The sequence below is a fragment of the Chelon labrosus genome, assembly GCF_963514085.1.
Source record: "Chelon labrosus genome assembly, chromosome: 10".
In the NCBI taxonomy this organism is placed as follows: domain Eukaryota; kingdom Metazoa; phylum Chordata; class Actinopteri; order Mugiliformes; family Mugilidae; genus Chelon; species Chelon labrosus.
Window position 1 is genome coordinate 20,096,444 of NC_140360.1, and position 18,711 is coordinate 20,115,154.

General features: G+C 40.1%; 3 protein-coding genes across 4 annotated transcripts in view; all 3 read right to left on the bottom strand.

Moving 5' to 3' along the window:
• Window positions 1–132: 132 nt before the first annotated feature.
• LOC311494386 (matrix remodeling-associated protein 8-like) lies at window positions 133–8,472 on the bottom strand. The gene is made up of 10 exons (XM_084553412.1): window positions 8,333–8,472; window positions 5,033–5,059; window positions 4,642–4,950; window positions 4,412–4,513; window positions 3,852–4,313; window positions 1,214–1,372; window positions 1,040–1,070; window positions 869–948; window positions 715–768; window positions 133–585 (listed from the first exon to the last, which is right to left on the bottom strand). The coding sequence occupies exons 1-10, from the start codon at window positions 8,358–8,360 to the stop codon at window positions 560–562; spliced, it is 1,278 nt and encodes a 425-aa protein (XP_084409538.1). The 5' UTR covers window positions 8,361–8,472; the 3' UTR covers window positions 133–559.
• Window positions 8,473–9,069: 597 nt separating this feature from the next.
• aurkaip1 (aurora kinase A interacting protein 1) lies at window positions 9,070–11,016 on the bottom strand. The gene is made up of 4 exons (XM_084553669.1): window positions 10,930–11,016; window positions 10,188–10,293; window positions 9,619–10,082; window positions 9,070–9,392 (listed from the first exon to the last, which is right to left on the bottom strand). Exons 2-4 carry the CDS (start codon window positions 10,237–10,239, stop codon window positions 9,276–9,278), a joined length of 633 nt encoding a protein of 210 aa, XP_084409795.1. The 5' UTR covers window positions 10,240–10,293; window positions 10,930–11,016; the 3' UTR covers window positions 9,070–9,275.
• Window positions 11,017–13,331: 2,315 nt separating this feature from the next.
• Window positions 13,332–18,711, bottom strand: part of LOC311494433 (rap1 GTPase-activating protein 1-like) — a 41,377-nt gene continuing 35,997 nt past the window's right edge. Inside the window, exons 19-26 of one of the 2 annotated variants that reach the window (XM_084553485.1) lie at window positions 17,905–17,982; window positions 16,805–16,914; window positions 16,574–16,693; window positions 16,288–16,405; window positions 16,081–16,192; window positions 15,512–15,591; window positions 15,287–15,334; window positions 15,079–15,151 (exon numbers count right to left, since the gene is read on the bottom strand). In XM_084553485.1, coding sequence (XP_084409611.1) covers window positions 15,326–15,334; window positions 15,512–15,591; window positions 16,081–16,192; window positions 16,288–16,405; window positions 16,574–16,693; window positions 16,805–16,914; window positions 17,905–17,982 — 627 coding nt within the window. In that variant the 3' untranslated portion in view covers window positions 15,079–15,151; window positions 15,287–15,325. Of the gene's footprint in view, window positions 15,152–15,286; window positions 15,335–15,511; window positions 15,592–16,080; window positions 16,193–16,287; window positions 16,424–16,573; window positions 16,694–16,804; window positions 16,915–17,904; window positions 17,983–18,711 lie in introns of both variants that reach the window. The other variant, XM_084553484.1, reaches the window with a different exon arrangement.

An 18,711-nucleotide genomic window follows, 5' to 3' on the forward strand; every position in this document is an offset into this window, starting at 1 on the left:
TTAACATTATGTAAATGCCAAATCAAAACCCACAAATGACATGACATTTCATACTGTCTATGAACAGAAATGTGCGGCGCTTGATTCCAAACAGTGAATTAACCTTTAAAAAATTACAGTACAGCAGAAATCTGTGCAAAGAGAATAATTAAACTGAAACAATTAATAAGCTGTGAGCTTGCAGAGCTGTAAGCATGCACAGTACACAAAGAACATACCTTGATAAACAGCATGCATTTAATAAAAAAAAACATATTTCAAAGGAAGATAAAAATGCCTGGTTTTAACATAAATCAGTTAATTCAAAGAGTAGGATTGTATACATGTTTAACCGTATTGTTATAACAGCTGGTGAAAATGCAAGTTATATCAAAAATAACATGTAAAAAAAACTGGTGAGGCCTTTTAGTGAAAAAGCTTAGTGTGCTAGGGTTACAGCAGAGGGAGCATTCCTCCTGTCCTCTCTTGGGTTTCCCTTTTTTTCTCCTTTCTCTCTGTGGTCTTTGACTCATCCGGTGTTTGCCCTGGACCTGCCAGCAGCTTCTCAGAAATATCACTCTCACTTCCACATCTTTCCATCAAAGTCTGGATGAGGAGGCGGGAGAGGGACATCACAACAATAAAATGCAACATTTCTTATTATCTGTAGCTGTAAGTAATAATGACACTGTTGGGCTGTTAATCATTGAAACACACTGAACGGTGTCAGCTCACCCTTATTGCAGTCTTTCCCCATATCTCTCTCTTTCAGTAGGTTGTTTTTGTAGTCTGTGGAATACATTAGACATACAGGTTATGAGAAAGCATAGTTCTTGTTACCGTAGGCCATATCTGGATATTGCTTGTGTGTGGATGAGGTTCACTGCACCTGAATTCAAAGTATCCCGGTTGTAGGTCCTCATCTCTGTGCAGTCTAATGCTGTTTCACCTCCACTGATTACATTCCCCCTGCACAGAAATAAGTGTTGTTCAGTTTACTTAGATTTAAGGCAAAGGATAATAGCATAACATCTACTTTATAATGTATATAATAGCTTACTGATCAGATCTACGTAGCTCATACTCCAGCCCTGAAAAGAACAACAAAAAAACAATCTCAACACACAATGTAAGCATAGACATTTACACTAGTACCTATAATGATTAAACTTTCTATAAGAATTAAAAACAAAGGTTATGTGGTGAACACACACAAATAAAGTACACACAATACCTCTCCTTTTGCGTCGTCGAGTCAGCAAAATGACAGCAACAGCGATGAATGCCAGCAACAAGAATGTTGCCAGGAAGTAGCCCAAATGCTGCACAAAATAATTTCGATGTTCAGGGAGGAAGACATTCACCACACGCGGGCTCTCCACCTCTTCAGTCCCTGAAAGCAGAATACGGATGAAATTAAACATCTCCTATAATAAACTACTTACTCGTGTCACACATGAACAGAGCCGAGGAGAGGCGCTGCACCTGGTAACTATCAAGTGAACTCAAGGAACCCTGAAATGAAATAACAACGTAATGTGTTGCAGAGGATGCATGCTTGAATTTGAACTATTGCTACATTGGATTAGAATAAAGACAATAAACAAGGATCAAATAGAATTTCAGTTCTTACAGTACAGACTTTTATTCCCCTTGAGGCTATTTCTTTTTCATTTCTTTCCACAAGCAAGGCAGAGAGAGGGAGAGTGAGCAGAGAGTTAAATGTCAAAATGCTTTTTGGCAGTAATGACTTCCAGACCTGATGTCATGCAGCTGTTATTTTTTTTTCCTCCACAGAAAAACACAAGCTGACCAGAAAAGACGAAATGTGTGAGGAGAGAGAGAGAGAGAGACACATTCTGTAATGTGGTCTGTCTGCGTGTGTGGATTGCTTTTCCATTTAGGACTGTTCTTCTTGAAGTCAAACACAGAAGTCCGGTTCTTGCATGCATGGAAAAATACGTCCGTGAAATGTTGCCTCATCAGTGAGCTCTACCATCTGACAGGCCAGTCTAGATGCATACACGGCAGGCGGCAAAAAGGACAAGTGCACAAAAAAAACATACAGGGTTTGGAGATGTAAAACTCTATATGTCTATTAAAAGTATCATGACAAACATAATGTAATGTACCACAGCTACGTTTGCAGAATAAGCCATTATCGTATGTTCACAGAGCTGCATATATTATATACCATTTCAACTAATTCAAATGCGCTTTATCCCAGAAGTTTAATCATAGAAAATACATGCTGAAAAATACTGAAAATTATGCAAATGTGGTTTAGTCTGTTTTTACTCTGTGGTCTCTCATTAAAGCAGCTAAATTGGAAACTAGTAAAACTAGACACCACTGAGGGAATAATGAGGAAAACATGAAATGTTTTTAATCACTGACCATGCATTCAAACCAGCCAGTCAAGAAAAAAAAACACTGACTTAATCTCCCACCTCCTTAGAGGGAGCTTGGTTCGTAATTATAAGCTGTCACTGTATAATGTACCTAATATGCATGAAAATGCAAAGAGTCCAAGGTCATTGTCTCTAGAGCACAACTGTCCAGTGGAAAGCCACAGCCATGGCGCCACAGCAGCCCATTACCATTTTCTTGACACATCTGACATGCGTGTATGTGTTCACATATGCTGCACAGAGATTACCCTGCTTGTTCGTTTTACCCTGTGGGATATGAATCATTTGCAAGTCAATGACGTGAAGAGAAGCGTCTTCATTTTCAGAGATTAAGATTTCTGTCGAACTGCCGACAGCTCACTAAAAAAAAAGGGCTGTCAGTTGCATTTGATGACAAAGAAATAACGTTCTGTTTGTTCGTGCCATAAATAATTACCGTGAAAAGCTCCGATGACATTTATAATTTCACATGAATACTGGGACCTGGGTGAGTATAAACAATTGTGTTTTAATGTAACTGACAAGGTCAGTGATCCATGAAGAAGAGCTGAATTCCTAGCTGAGGTTTACTCAAAGGAAGTGGGTAGGACGCCATCTATCCACGTGTGCATTTCTTCTCAACATAATTTACAAGATTATTAAATGTCCTGTCATTACTTTAGGGGGGAGGGGAATATATAGGCTAACACATACCATGATCCCCTCCCCATGCTTTGCTCTTTCATGTCACAGCTGGCCCAGATGTTGAACAGATGTATCAGACTTCCTCTGACTGCTGGTAAACATGCCTCTACCAGAGACCGATACACATCAGCAGAGAAACAGAGACTGGGAAAGAAGGAATAAACACAACCAGAGAAGCAGTGTAGCCAGTCTAGACTCATGGTTGGGACTTTTGGAAAATGAGGTCAAATGGAGGGAGAAAACACAAGATATGGCCATCCCCTCCCAAAATTACTAGCTGCTGGAGCCTAAACTCTGCTACTCAGTGCAGTTAAAATGTCTCCAGCAAAACAGAAAAGCTGTAAATGAAAAACAGTCTGCGAGGAAAATAAGACCACATCCGCTGTAGCCAATTTAAAGCTGTTTACTGTAGGCATGCTGCAAATAAATGGAAGAAAATGCTTTTCAAACTGTAATGCTGAATTCAAAAAAACAGAATGATTTTGTTCCTTCTTTCCTTCACTCTTTCTCTCTTACTCTGCTAGCCTCTGCATTCCTTCTACCTCCTCTCCTCCCTCAAACACAAAAACAGATTGGACTGAGGAGAAAATTGGCAAGAACAGGAACTGATTTAACTGACCAGCTATGCCTATAAATAATACAAAAAAACCAAAAAAAAAAAAACAGGAGCAGCCTTCTCCCACTACTCGCTATTCAGCCAAGAAACCATATGGGGAAAAACATTATTACCTTCAGGAAAAATGATGTTTGTGTTGTCTTTAATTCTGATTTGCTTACTTAGTTCTGGCTCATCATTTTGGAAAATCCTGGGTGCTGTGGTGGCATCGGATGGAAGCGGAGGTCCCACACTGAGTCTGAAGATGCGCCTCTCGTGCAGACCACAATAGTGGTGGTGCAAGTGGCAGGAGTAAAGGCCTTTATCAACTGGCTTCAAGTCAGAGATGTACAGTGAAAAGTCCCCTAATGTAAAAGCATCCTCCGCCACGGTCATCTTGCTCTGGGAGAAGAGAGGTCCGTAATCACGGCGCTCTCCAGAGGCGTAGAGGTCCACCAGCCGGTCTGCCCTGTCAGGACGCACTCCAGGGGGCTGGAAGTCCCAGTGTGCCACCTGCTGCTGGTCCTCCTGGAGGCCCTCCCTCCACAGGGGGCGCCGGTTCACACAAGGCAACACCACTGAGCTTCCCAACAAGACCACGAACACAGTCTTCTCTCCATCCCAGTATCGTTTCTCTTTCCGTACTGGAAACACATTTCAGTTGAAACATTACTGTTTCAGTGTGTCTTATACATCACAATTCAAGGAATAACATTAGGCCGTATGAATCGGGTGGCCTCACCTGACTTAGTGACATTGACCTGGATTTGAATGGACTGGTGAATCTGGCAGTAGTGGTGGTGCAAATTACAAGTATAAACACCTTTATCCGTTGCTACCACATCTGAAAAGAAAAGCAATCAAACAATCATGAGATGATGATGATGACCAGGTCTCTTTTATAAAACAGATTTTTTGACAATGAACAAAACACTGTGTTAATACTACTAATGGAAAATAAACAAAGCTCACTGTTGATGATAAGGGAGAAGTTGCCGTCCTTGAAAGCAGAGTCTGGGATGGAAATGCGTCCCTTGTTGAAGCCATTGTAAACCCTCTGGCGGGCTCCAGGAGACATGTCCAACACTCGCTCCACAGAATATTCTGGGGTGCTGCGGACCAAGTCCCAGTGAACCACCCTCTGACGGTCCTTCAGTCTGTCCCGGGTCCACACCATGCGGGGGCTGTGGCAGGGCAGTACGGCCTTCGATCCTGCAGGGAGAGTGATGTTCTTGGCCTCCACCACTACGCCAAGGGTGTTGCTGCCGCTCTGGCCCCAAGCTGACAGAACATGTAAAAACATATACTCAGGAATTCGGTGCCACAATAATCTTCTATTATGACAAAAATAAGAGCAACTTACCTCCTGGCAGGAGGAACACAGCGAAAACTGAAAGAGACAAAAGCATAAATGTTTAGACTTGTATCCTTGAGGCACATTTTCCACAGATAGTATGCTGCTCTCTGATTAAGTCTTAAGAAATACTTCAAGCGCATCCACCCAAACTAATTGTCCCTTGGGATTTTAGGTTTGGATCTGAAAAACACTGGAACAGATGGGGGTTCAGTGAGAGGACAGTTTAAAGAATTAGAGGAACGCTGAAACACACGGTGATAAGGCAAGATTGTACAACAGAAATATCGCACAGGAAAACAAGAGTAGACAAATAAACCATATGCACACAATATACTCTAGAAATATATGTCTTGTTTGTGTTTTCTCACTCGAGTGATTTTCCAACAGCACATTTGCTATTTCGTATGCACTTTTCCCACAGTGCTATTTCCTCGTCTGTTTACTGAAGGGCCAGCGGAGAAGCATACAGCCAACGCACACAGAGACTCTATTCATTCTGTTTCTGCTGGCTTGTTGCGAGGCCATGATCCTGAGGGGATGAAGAACCAGGCTCTTATTCGGCTCACTTCAGTCACACTACCTGGTGTCAAAAGTCCAGGAACCTGTCCAAACACCTGTGTTTTTTCACTGTACTGGTAATGGATGCTTTGAAATATAGATGAAATATACACTTTTTAAGGTCCTGAGAGTGATGATATATTAAGCAAATAAAAGAATATTTTCATTGCTTTGATATGACAGATTTAATGACATGAATAATCAGCACTCTTCTGCTTTATGAACATGAAAATGTTTCAAGTAAGGCAGCAAATTGAAATGATAAGATGGTCAGATTTAAGGGAAAAGCATAGAAAACAATCACTGACTCAGCCTGAGAAAAAGTCCCTCTGAAGGCTGAAAGCCCCGACTGTAAATGCTCTCTTCCCTTTGAAGAAGCAAACGACCTCTGCCTGAGGATCTCAATCTATGCTCAGGCGTGTATGGTGAGACCTCAGAAATACTGCAGGAAGCAATTTAAAGGTAGGCTAATGAGTGCCATCTTAAAATCAACATAGTGGGAGCTGGTGAGCAGAGGATAACTTTTGAAGTGGTCTCGGCTCTTGGGCCTGGCAGCTGAGCTCTGTGGAGTCTGTGACTAATCAGTAGATTGCTGGCTAAATCTTGAGAGGTTTTCAAATCTCGAAATTACTGAATCTTTTGCGGTGAAACTTCGTGCCAAGCTAGATTAGCAAGTAATCAGTGACAACTGCCGTAAACACCATAAGCAGCAGTGGAATGTAATGTACTTGAGCACTGACTCTGAGAACAAATTTGAGGCATCTGTAGTTTAATTATTTCCATTGTCTATCCTATTGAAACCTGTCAGCTAGATCTACTATAGCTTTCAGATAATAGTTAACTCAGACTCTCAGAACATGATAAATTCATAACATATCATGTGTTGCCATAGAAACATCTACCTAACCTATATATTAAGCTGGTAAATAAGGGCCACCTTGACCACCTCCAGCACAGTAAATTACTATTGTTACTACAATGTTACTTTAAAGACCTAAAGATCTACTTTGGTTATTTTTATAATTTGTTTGCAAGATGCTCACTCAGTAGGTATGTTAATGAGAGGTACCTGGATATGGAATACCAGCTATACTGTGGATGTTTGCTACTGCATATGCACATTCACTGTGAGGTTATCAAGTCGCCCTTGCTGCTGAGGAAAATATAAGCGCACACGCTGGCATGAGAGAGGAGACCTAATGCTGGAAAACTTTGGTGGGTTTTCTATTGAAGGGTTGAAACTTTCCCGCAGATGGTAAAACAAAGTGCCCCAGCCACTGTAATTGTCTCTCATCACACACACACACAGACCGTTGACTCATGTGTCTGGTTTAACGCTAAGACTTAACAATGGGCTATTGAAGCGCCAGTGATAATAACAGACATTTAGCAAATTACCTGCAAAATCACCCAATAACCCGCATGAAGATGCAACTGCCTGAATGCCATTTGCAAGGTCGAATCAACACAGGCTTGATGTTCGACTAATACTCGAAGCATGAATTCGCTCAGCACAATTTTTGTGATTCATGGTCGTTGTGGGTGTGTGAAGTTTACTCACAGCTCTGTCATAGGTTGAGAATAAATCGAACAAATCTGTCGAGCTGCAGACTCAGCTAGACTCACAAAGATACATTCAGAGGAGAGCTTGTTGACTGTCCTGTGGAAACTCTCGTGTGTAGTCTGTGTTAAATGGCAACGAAGTTTAGTGTTGGCCATAATGTAAACCTACAAAACATTCCCCTGAAAGGCTTACGCAAGTTTGAATTTGTTAGGTAACTTTAGTATTATATTAGTGTAAATGCACATTTATTATCAAGTTGTACATTATTTAACCACACCAGAGCACAATAAGGTGATGCCTACACTATTTTCTCAACCAAGTCTTATAGTTGATTTGAGCTGATGACTAATTTATAGTCGTAGAGACACCTTAATAAAAACAACTTGTACGCATCATTTCATTGTGTGATGACCCTTTTCTAACTCTAAACAAAAGAGGCTCAAAAGGTCCATGGATTATGCACTTGGGTTTTCCAGAACATAAACATGCTGCTGGACCTTTTCTGCCTTCAGTGAGCACCTACATGCTTACAGTCTTGTTTTGTTCCAAACAGCAGTTCTAATCGTTTCCATGCCCCGTTGTCTGTGGCTGATCATTAAAACGGAGCCAACCACCATAAACACGGTTGGAGTGGATCCCCCTCCTCCATGCAGCCCGGACTCAAGGCGACCCACTCCTGGTGAAACACTCATTACTGACACATATAATGACTGCCTGCTGGATTGTGCTGACTCCTCGACTCTGCCCGCAGATAACTGGAAACACATTGGGCTGAAGACATAAAAAAAAAAAAATCCCACATTCACGATACTTGAAACTTTATCAACAGGCCAAGGACGGCCATAACCATGCAGGACTAGTCTACATGACTTTAAAGGTCATTCAGCTACTCTATTGTAGGTAGATAGATAGATAGATAGATAGATAGATAGATAAATAACAATTGTCACACAAATAAAAGCAGTTAATATAATAATTGGGCTAATTCATTCGCAAAAAAAAAATAACCTGAAAAATATTTAAAAGCAGATAGTTACGTTTCAGCTGCGCAAACCAAGGACGTGAGGCTGCTTTTGTTCCCTACGCGCAGTTCTAACCTGGACCCAATTAAACAGCACAAAAGAAAAGTTCCAAGTTTCTTTTATTTTAATCTCTTCCCGAAGCGAGAAAACTGAAGAACTTACCCTGAAGGAGAATCATGTCAAGATGCATCTTCTGCGCAGCAGAGGTAAAAGCTTGTCACGGGTGGTGCGCTCATCAGTTGATGAAACACAAGAAAACTTCCAAGTTCACCGAGCAGCTCCAGCTGTACTTTGTTGTGCTCCTGCTGTCTGGAGCCTCCACACGCTCCGCCTCCGCCGGCCAATGAAAACCAACACTGCCATAGTTTGGTGCTGCGCTCCTTACAGGCAAGGCATGCACAATCACTTTTTTTCTTTTAAGCAAACACGACGAACAAAAGAATCCATCATTCCCAAACAAGATGACAAGAAGCCTTTTTTTCCCCTGTTCCACTCGGAGAGCTCATATTATTTTTAACAATCTTTTTAGTCGCATAAAAGGTTGCTGTAATTTACATCGTCACATTGATTAAAAGTTAGAAAAAGAATTTGAATAAATCTAGAAGGCCCGTTTATGTTGCTCCACAAGTTCCCATATGAAGAGTTCATTCCGTTTCGAGATTAGAAAAGTTTTAAAACTACCATTGATACCTCTCATGTAAAGACACACATATCACACGATCAGCAAATGGATTTGTGTAGGTGAATCACAAATGATCCTCGGATGGTGGTATGATCAATATGAGCTTTTGATTTGCCAGAAGTCGCACAATACTGCCATCTACAGTATAACATTGTTAGCTGCAACAGCTGATCACGCCTTAATCACAAAACAAGAAAAAACAACCACATTATTTGGGGCTTTACAGAGAGATCTTTATTATTTTATTTACACACTAGAAATAAAAGCACACACTGGGAATATGGCCTCATCACTGAAGCACACTTTGGTTAAACAGAAAACACAGAAAGTACGCTGGCTGCCATAACCATACCATACGTGATGTGTGGTGTGCAGAGCCACCCAGTGTGAAGGATGTGTCACAAACTTGAATCGCTGTTTTTCTCAGTCAGCCTTGTTCCCATGCTGTTTGATGAAGAGCTTAGGTGGATTCCACCCCTCTGGAGCCTTCTTCAATCCTGCTCGCCTCCAAATCCTCTTCAGATCAAGCTCAAATCGTTTCTGGACAGGATAAACAAACGCAAGTAAGTTCAGGACCAGTGGATTTGGAAAATTGTTAACACAAATCAAGGTTATAATAAATTAGCATTAACATTAGTTAAGTCATTATTCATTACGAATCAAATGAGTAAATCAAGCAAAAGTTAATTTCTACTTATATTTTTAATTTCTCATGAAACTGTCACATTGTCAAAAGAATAATTTTTATGTCCAAAAAGATACTCACCTGCTTCTTCTTCCCCCTGCCCTCCATGACCCTCCTTCTCAAGAATTTAGTCCGTTTTTGCAGCTTCCTGTATTTATGCCGATTCATGCTCCGCCGACGGATCTCTAGAACATTTTTACACTGAAGGGGTGTTGCTGGGCCCTCCCCATCCTCCAAGACGGGAACAGAGAGGGGTGGCAGGACCTTCTCTTCCAGGAGCTCTGCATCTTCCTGTGCCTGAGCAGACTCCAGCTGGGGAGGAAGGGAGTAGCGCAGGGAGAGCCAGCTCTCCAGAGGACTCACTGACAGCTTACGTGGCACTAAAGCCTCATCCAGTTCTGGCTCAAGCTGGATCCATCGTGGAGGAGATGTGTTGTCAGCAGCTGTGGAGTAGTTTCTAAGTTTCTGTTGTAGTGAAGGGCAGTAAGCGGGAACAATCGGTTGTAGACACCTATTCAAAATTTCTCGATGAGCTTGAAGCGCACCTAGGCATTCAAGAGAAAAGAAATTCTGTAATCTTGAGTAACATTACTCACACTATACGCAGATAATATTGTATAAAATGAGGACCGATATCCTTTGATACTTACAAGATGCTCTATGTAAGAAACCGAGACGAGGGACAACCTTTGAGGCAAACATTGTTAATGATCATCGAATTACAGTCATCAGGAATGGATTGACTGGTCACTGGTCCTGTGGGCATGATCAAAGTACTGTGTGTTAATTTTAGCTCTTTCATAGAAAGATCAGTTATTTAGTGTTTACAGTGTCAAAACATTTCAGCTCTAGGTGAAATATAACAATGTCATTATTTCGTGCTCACCCAGCAGTTACGCCAAGTAATATATAATGATAATAATAAAAGGAAATATACATATTTAAAAAAATAAATAAATAAATAAATAAAATGTTGAATGAGGACTCGTGTCATGGAATTTTTTTTCTTTCAAAAGCACAGCAAAGAAAATGAGAAAATGAGTGCCGGTTGTAGCCATGCTGTTATATCAACATGTCCCTGGATTAGATTAGCCAACAGCCAAATAGCCAGGCGACAGAGGGTGAAAATTGGTCTTAACTTAATTAAAGCAGAAAAAATAAATGCACTGATGTTAAGTGAAGGTTACAAATAATAACATAAACCTGTAACATTAACCTATTTCCTAGTTGCCAGGTGGCTTATCGTAGCTAGGTAGGAGTGCTAGCTAGTAACGTAGCTCCACTTAGGACGAGAACGTCCCCATTTCGCTAAAATATTAAAAGCATTCATTATATCCACCACGCAGCATGGATTCAACATAATAATTTGTTCTGCAAAAACTGAAACGTTACCTTGTATTACTGTGACCGGAGTTTCAATCTTCAATGTGACTCCAAGCGCCAACTTCCGGCCCGTGCGACACAAATTGCGTGTACTTCCTGTTTCAGAGAGCGACCAAAGGTTCCGCCGGGGCAGCTGAAATATATAAAATAAATTAAAAAAATACATATATACATATATAATAAAAACAAAACAAAACATACATTTATACAAAAACTGTTTCTGACTACCTAGCGGTTTGTATGGTTAGAACAGACAAAGTACCTGTCACTGTAACATCTCTAGAATAAAATGTTAGCACTGTTTACATCAGAAGAGAATAATAATAAATAATAAATATGATGAAAATTGCAGCCTCCAGCCCAGCAGAGATATATAAAACATACATTTCTGAATTGCGCATATCTGGGGATAACATTTGAGGGCTTATATTAACATAATACAGCAAAATTGCTGCAGCCTTGATTAGCAAAATAAATACTGGGAGCTATATTTTATGTTGCTAAAAATCTCAAATGAAAGGTATCAGTGTATCCCAAGCATATATTTCGAACATGTAAGAATATTTGATGCCTATTAACAGAAATGTCCAGAGCGTTCAGGGGCAAAGATGACTTGTCTAGTTTCCATTTGAAATCTCAACACTTGTAAAACCAATTTAGGATGCACCGATCCGATATTGGTATCGGGTATCGGCCCCGATATTGGAAAAAATAGCTGGATCGGGTATCGGTAAAATTAACCGATCCACGGGCCGATCCAGTTTTCTTTTCTTTTCTTTTCTTTTTTTCCTCCGTCGCAGCAAATCCTTCGTCATTCGTTAGCAGCATGGTGGAACGAGTTGGAGATCCTGTAGTAGTCCAGTAGGTGGCGGTATGTCGTAAAGATATGATCCGCCATTAAACAGAAGAAGAAGAAGAAGAACGAGCTGGAGCGTTTAACATGGAGCGAGCGAAAGCGTCGGGTGTGTGGAGGCATTTCACGGGTTATATTCTCAGGTTCAGCTGCTTGTGTATTTTGAATTCCTGCAGTACTTTGCACTTAATATACCGTATTTTCCGCACTATAAGGCGCACTTAAAAGCCTTTAATTTTCTCAAAAAACGACAGTGCGCCTTATAATCCGGAGCGCTTTATATATGAATTCATTCTGGTTGTGCTTACTGACCTCGAAGCGATTTTGTGTCGTACACGGCGCTCACGGCGCTCAAAGCCGCACCGCTTGCAGCAGTACGGGTACCGTAGTCAGGAGAATCACGGAGCAATGCTCAGCAATGCAGGACGAAGGCAGAAGCATTAAACGAGGTGAAAATCATTATAAATCGGGTCATGTCGAGAGCTGTAGTTACACGAAGGGAGTTTTGGTCGGTTCTGTACGCGCCAGCATGCGGGACTTGTAGTTCGTTTAATTACGTATTTTCCATAGCGTTTTACTTAACTATCTGGCGACAAACTATGACATTCTTGACATGTAAAATCATTTTTTATTCTGAAAAACAACATATGTATAATCCAAGGCACAAGTCGATCGGGACCAGAAAATAATTTATCTTTCGCCATAGACTGCCGTTCATATTTTTTCAAAAGATAGGTCCCATAACCCGGAAGTAGAGGGGGCGGGACTTCGGCTCTCTTAATGCGCCTTATATATGAAAAAAGATCGAAAATAGACCATTCATTGACAGAGCGCCTTATAATCCAGTGCGCCCTATAGTGCGGAAAATACGGTATGTTTTACATGTTTACAGTGTTTGGTAACTTGTTTTGATTACTGTTTTGTTTCTACTACTACATTTTATTTATTTAAATTTATTTTAAGTAGTTTGATTACATTTTATTTTCAATTTGGATGCACAATTGTTCAAATAACAAATAAATAAGTATTCAATACATTACATCTATGTTATTTTGTCTTAGTTAGGAAAGTCTGGTGCCTTTAGATTCTTCTACATGGTGGAAGGAAGGTATAAGGTGGAAGGTATGCAGTTTATTATATTAATTCAACGGTATCGGATCGGTATCGGGTATCGACAGATATACAAAGCCCAGGCATCGGTATCGGGACTGAAAAAGTCGGATCGGTGCATCCCTAGAAATGATACGTGTTGCAATTGTCCCATTATTGGTGTGTGAGCGGATTCGGAAAGCCCATTTCAATCATGAGTCATTTCTTTCCTAATTAAATCTGAATATGTTTCTTTCTTCCATGTGGTGCAACTGCGTAACCACTGAAGCCTCCACTTTTAGATTGCTCTAGTTCTACATAGTTGTGGGCAGCCACATCAAATTATTTATTAATGGGGGGGGGGGGTTCTCTTTAGTGGGATACGGAACATCTACAGTATGCATGCATGTCAAAGCAGGGGTTTTCACTGTGTCATCTCTTATATATATAGTCAATATGTGACATCCAGAATAGTGTATTTGTGTAGACAAAAACCCTGAATAAACAACAGAGAGGTGTGATGCATGGCAAAAATAAGTACAACACAGTGTAAAGTTCTCAGGGCATTTATTTACAATAAAAACAGCAAGACAAAACATTCATGTCATTGTAAATCCTGCTGGCAATGAACTATTTGCTTCCCTAGCTATACTTACACCATCCGTTTGTGACATAAGGCAACTGAAATGATCAGCAGGATGTACTGTGAGATATTTCCCTTTTTTTTTTTCTTCAGAACAGTCTGAATAGCGTTTAAAATAAATTTATTCTATAAAACTCTCTCAAAATAATATTTAAAATTAAGGGCACAAGAAATAAAACAACAGTATATTGTTAATTTGGCAGTAATTGCAAGGTGTTGGTCAGTCCTATTTAAAGTCAACGGCCTATACATTATACACTATGTGTTCTAACTAAATATCTATTTACAAAATCAGTAGTTGTGTTTGGAGTTATCTTCTCACTTTCAAAGCAAATAAATATTCACTGTTTTATTACAATTGCATTGCAAATTTACTGCACTGAAAGAGATCTGACCCCGGAAACAGCTTTACAGATGGTAACATTATCAATTTACATCAAAGCAACACTAAGCGTATGACAGATGTTGAATGTATTCACCATAGAGGTACAGTATAACAGAGGTACGACATAAATGTCACAGAGGTACGACATAAATGCCACTTCATCTGGAATCAAATTAATAAATAAAAACACACAACAGGGAGGAAAAAAAACCCAGAACATAATGTTGACATTGGTCTCTGCACCAACCGACAGGACAGACAAAGCGGTTAAATCACAATTAATAGATATATCCAGACCTCAGCAGATTATACAGACTGTGCCGAAGTACAACTCAACTTTTTTTTTTTTATAGAAACTAGTGTTTTTTAGGTTTCTGAATATATTAGGTTTACATTTAATCTAATACTGCTGTCCCATTATTATCTGCAGAACATGTTGTATAAAAGGGAGGTAAAGTAAATTTGAAGGACAAGGAAACAAGGAGTTTAAGTTTTAAGGCCATTTCAGTTTATCTATGATGCACTGCTATGGTTACTGTCACATGTGGTGTGAAGTTTATAAAGTTAATCTCATGGAAAGCAAGAAGAAAAGAAACAAAAGGAGTGTTTGTTCTGCTGCACCTTTGCTGTCCTTATGTTTGGATTTTATCCAGGAAATAATCACATTTGACCGGATTCAACAGTACAATTCAATATCATGTTGGATATTTTGTTAGAAAATACTCATCTTTGATGCTAAATATTTGGCATCCATTAGATATCTTTATTAAGTCAATACCTTGGTTGATTTGATAAAATTATCCAGGCATTTCTGTTGCATCTTCTCATAGTCTTAACAGAGGGAACAATGGCACCGCATTTACTTTGTATAGCCAGCACCCCCAGGCCTTAACAAGACAAACTAACAGTAAAGTAACATCTCTTACAAATAAAACAATTACATTTGTAGATAAAATGTGCACTTTTGAAACAAAGGTCAGGTAGAAAAACATTCAACTAGGCAAGAGATGTGTGAAGAGGGAAAGAAAAGAGTGGAAGGAAACAACACTGTGCAAAAAGCTGGCCCCTCTTTGTGCATCATCCTCTCCAGTGTCCTCCAGGTTTCTGGATATGCTGCACTCTGGCTCCACTGAGCACTAGACTGGCCAGGCTCCATCGGCTTTTTCTCCCCTTTCTCATCCTCATCCTCCTGCTCATCACTGGTCATGGCGCATGCCTGCACTTGTCTCATCACCCAGAGGGATTGTGACTTATGGGAATGCTTTTGGAATAAAAGAGTCGTCTGGTCAAAACTCTAACTTGACAAACATATAAGATGACACTCTATGTATACTGTATATATTGTATATTTGATGATTAAGAATTCGGTGTTGCATATCTATGAGAAAAGACTAACCTGAAGATGGAGGTCCAGGATACAACTAGGTGGGTGGAGCTAACAGTTCTGCACACAGATGCACAAACATTAACAGAACCAAAAATCATGCAATATCAGGCATAAGGCATCACAGCACTAGAGGTCAATAGTTCTATAGCATCAGTACAGCATGATTCAAAGTGCACACTAGTACAGATTTTGAAGTAAAGGAGTTAAGTTTTGAGAAGGATGGGTTTGACTCACTGATGAGGACTGGTTATCCTGTGACCGTTCCAGTTTGATACGAACGTCTGTACCCTTCCCCCGATCAGGTTTACCGGGCCCTGGAGGACAGGTCGGTAGTGTGTCAAACCAGTCCCACTATATCCTGACTTAGCACATTGTTCACGTTATCCATATAAACTAAGATATGTAAGATATTTTAACTCACAGTGTTTGGAAAGATTAGGAAAAAAACTGTATAATTTGTTGTTTATATTGAAAAAATAATTACGCAATGAAAGACTATATGTACTAAAGAATATTGAGAAAATATATTTACAATAATACAACATTTTTATGTCTAGTCATTTTTTCTCATAACAATCAGAAATCAGTTTTCAGATCTTTCAGCATATTGCTACAACAACATGACAAATGCTAAATTGAATTAATCACATATATTTCTGTGGTTAACCAGAACAATATCCATCTCAGTAGCATTCTCCTTCTGCTTTACTCTTTTTTTAAAAGCCTAAGTAATGTCCTGTTCAATACACAGATTAACCTTTGTTTATTTGTTCTCCAAGCTCTGCAATCTGCACTCATCTCACCTGGGGAGCTGCCACGACTGGTGGTACTGGTGCTACTGATGCTGTCCTCCAGCCATGTGCTGTAGGTGAGGGAGTCTCGCTTGTGTGGCGTCCCGGCAGATGATAGACTCTCCTGGGGAGTGTACCGAGGAGGCATCCATATGCATATTAGAGCATAATACAGAATCAGGTACTGTACTGTATATGAACAGTATGGTGCTCACTTACCATGCCAGTGTCATAGTCCTCCGTGGGCTCTGTCTCATTCTCCTCAACCACACTGGTGAAACTGCTAGCGTTGGAGGAGGAGCGGGAGAGGTCGTGACCCTCAGGGATGGATGGGGCCCTGCCACCGAGATAAGAACTACACCTTGGGTTAACCACTCTCCAGCACAGCAAAACCTGATTTTATCTTATGTACGTATAGGACACAGTGATACAACATGCTGCCACAGTGGAGGATTACTTACATTGTGTGTCACATTCCTTGATTAATATCCAATGTCATACACACCTGTTTTTGGTGGTTGTGAGCACCTCAGGAGAGCTCTGATTGGATGAATTGTCAGATTTGGGGTCTTGAGAGACGTGCCCGCTGTCAGGGGTCTTCTGGGTATTTGAGGAATTCTCTCTGCTGCCACATAAAAAAAACAGTATTCAAGTCAGCAAAACAAAAGAGGCCTATTGATTTGTGTAGAACATAGTATGTGGGTTCATGTAAACATGCACAGGAGGCTTCCCTCACCTCCTCTCCTGGACTTCTTGAATGTTTTCGATGCCGATGGCACTGCTTCGCCTGGAGCTGAAAGGACCTGACTTTTTCCTGGTTGGGCTTTTCCCCGGGATAATCAAAGACTGCCAGGGAGAGTGGAAAAGTGTGTGTCAGAGTCAAAATACCTTGAATATTAGTGAAAAATAAGATCTCCAGAGCTTATCTATCTATTTATTTCTTACTGATGGAAGATAATCATTTTGACCATCCAACCATTCAAATGTTTATATTTATGGTACTAATTGGGAAAAAGCTTTTCAAAAGCACGGCATTCTGAATAACCGGGCTGAAGAGTAACACTGCTCCCTTCAAGTTGTTACTGTGATGAAGAAAACTGTTAAAATCTGCACTTCGCAGCTTAATGACAAGCCCCGGTGGCAGTCTTTGAGCCCGAGCAGAGCACGTTAAGGCGAGAGATGAAAGATGGGCTTAAAGGCTCCAGAGCCCTCCTCTGAATATGCTTTTTCAGCAGCTGCTTTGTTCGTTCAATCTCCCTTTTAACAGTCTCAAAATAAGAACTTGAAAAAGCCTTTTGTTCAATGTGGCTTCAAAGAGCACCTCTTCTTTTTTGGGGGAGGGGGGCGGTTAAAATATCTCTGCTATGGGATCATTAGGTCATTAATATTCATAATTTTTAAACAAATAGAGAATTAAGCATGCTGGATGTAAAATATGGAGTAGTCATAAAAGATTACCGAAGGTGAAAACATAGTGCAGTAAAGCAAATAAAAGAGTAAAAATACAGGAGATTCAACAATATTAGTTTGTAGTTTTCCATATGTGTGCTATACGCACATAGCAGAGCGGCTTATCACATAATGCTTTATATAGTCCATGCAAATTTCAAAAGATTGGACTTGCCAAAGCGATTAAGTCACTGGAAATGTGCAAGTGTTATGCTTTTAATACAACACATCCTATCTGTAGCACAAAGAGCATACTATACTGAAAACAGCTGAAATGTATAGAGGAACATGTTTGGCCATGATGCAGTGGAGCCATGCAGGCAAAAAGAAAAAATAAACAAAGTGGGAATGCAAGATGTTAGAGAGTAGTTAGAATTAGACATGAACCTCTTCTACTGTTCCTATCCCTATGGCACTGCCTCGGCGTCCATATTTACTGGGACTTTTGCCTGGGACAAGCAATGACTGAGCCAAATAGGAAGAGAAGAAATAGAGGGAGAGAGAGAGAGAGACAGAGAGACAGAGATACAGACAGAATGACATAGAGAGAGAGTGGTGATGACAGGTGACAAAAGAAAGAGAGTTGGGGAAAGGAGGGGGGAAGAGAAAACATGAGATATATACAAATATATATATATATATATGAGTCTCCATGCAGTAAGTCATGTTGGTCAAACAAAATACAAAGCACGCGTTAACTGGAGAAAAGAGGCAATTTGGCTCCATGGGGGCAACACAGGCAGCTGAATGGGAGAGAGAAATGATAAACCAGTTGTGTGAGCCTGTGAGAGAGAGGGTGAAGAGGAGATAAGAACAGCAGAGGAATGACATATGGCACATATTAGGCTTCAAGACAGGGTTATGTGCAAAAAAAAGCAAGCTTCTGTCATATTAATAAAGCTTATTAGTTAATAATTAGGATTAGTTATGTTTGATGGCAATCAGACAGGTGACCTAAAAATGATATACTTATGAAGCGAGGTTGTGTGTGACAAAAAAATCCTGTTCGGTTCCAAACACAGAAAATTAACTTCATTGCAATTTCATATAAATGATATAATTTCGCACTTTTTAAAATATGCAATAAATATACAGACAACCATATACATAGTCGCTGAGTGAAGACTTTGCAACTACAGATTAAGTAAAGACTGCGTTTTACTTTCAATTGAGATATGAGAAGAGAAATTTCTA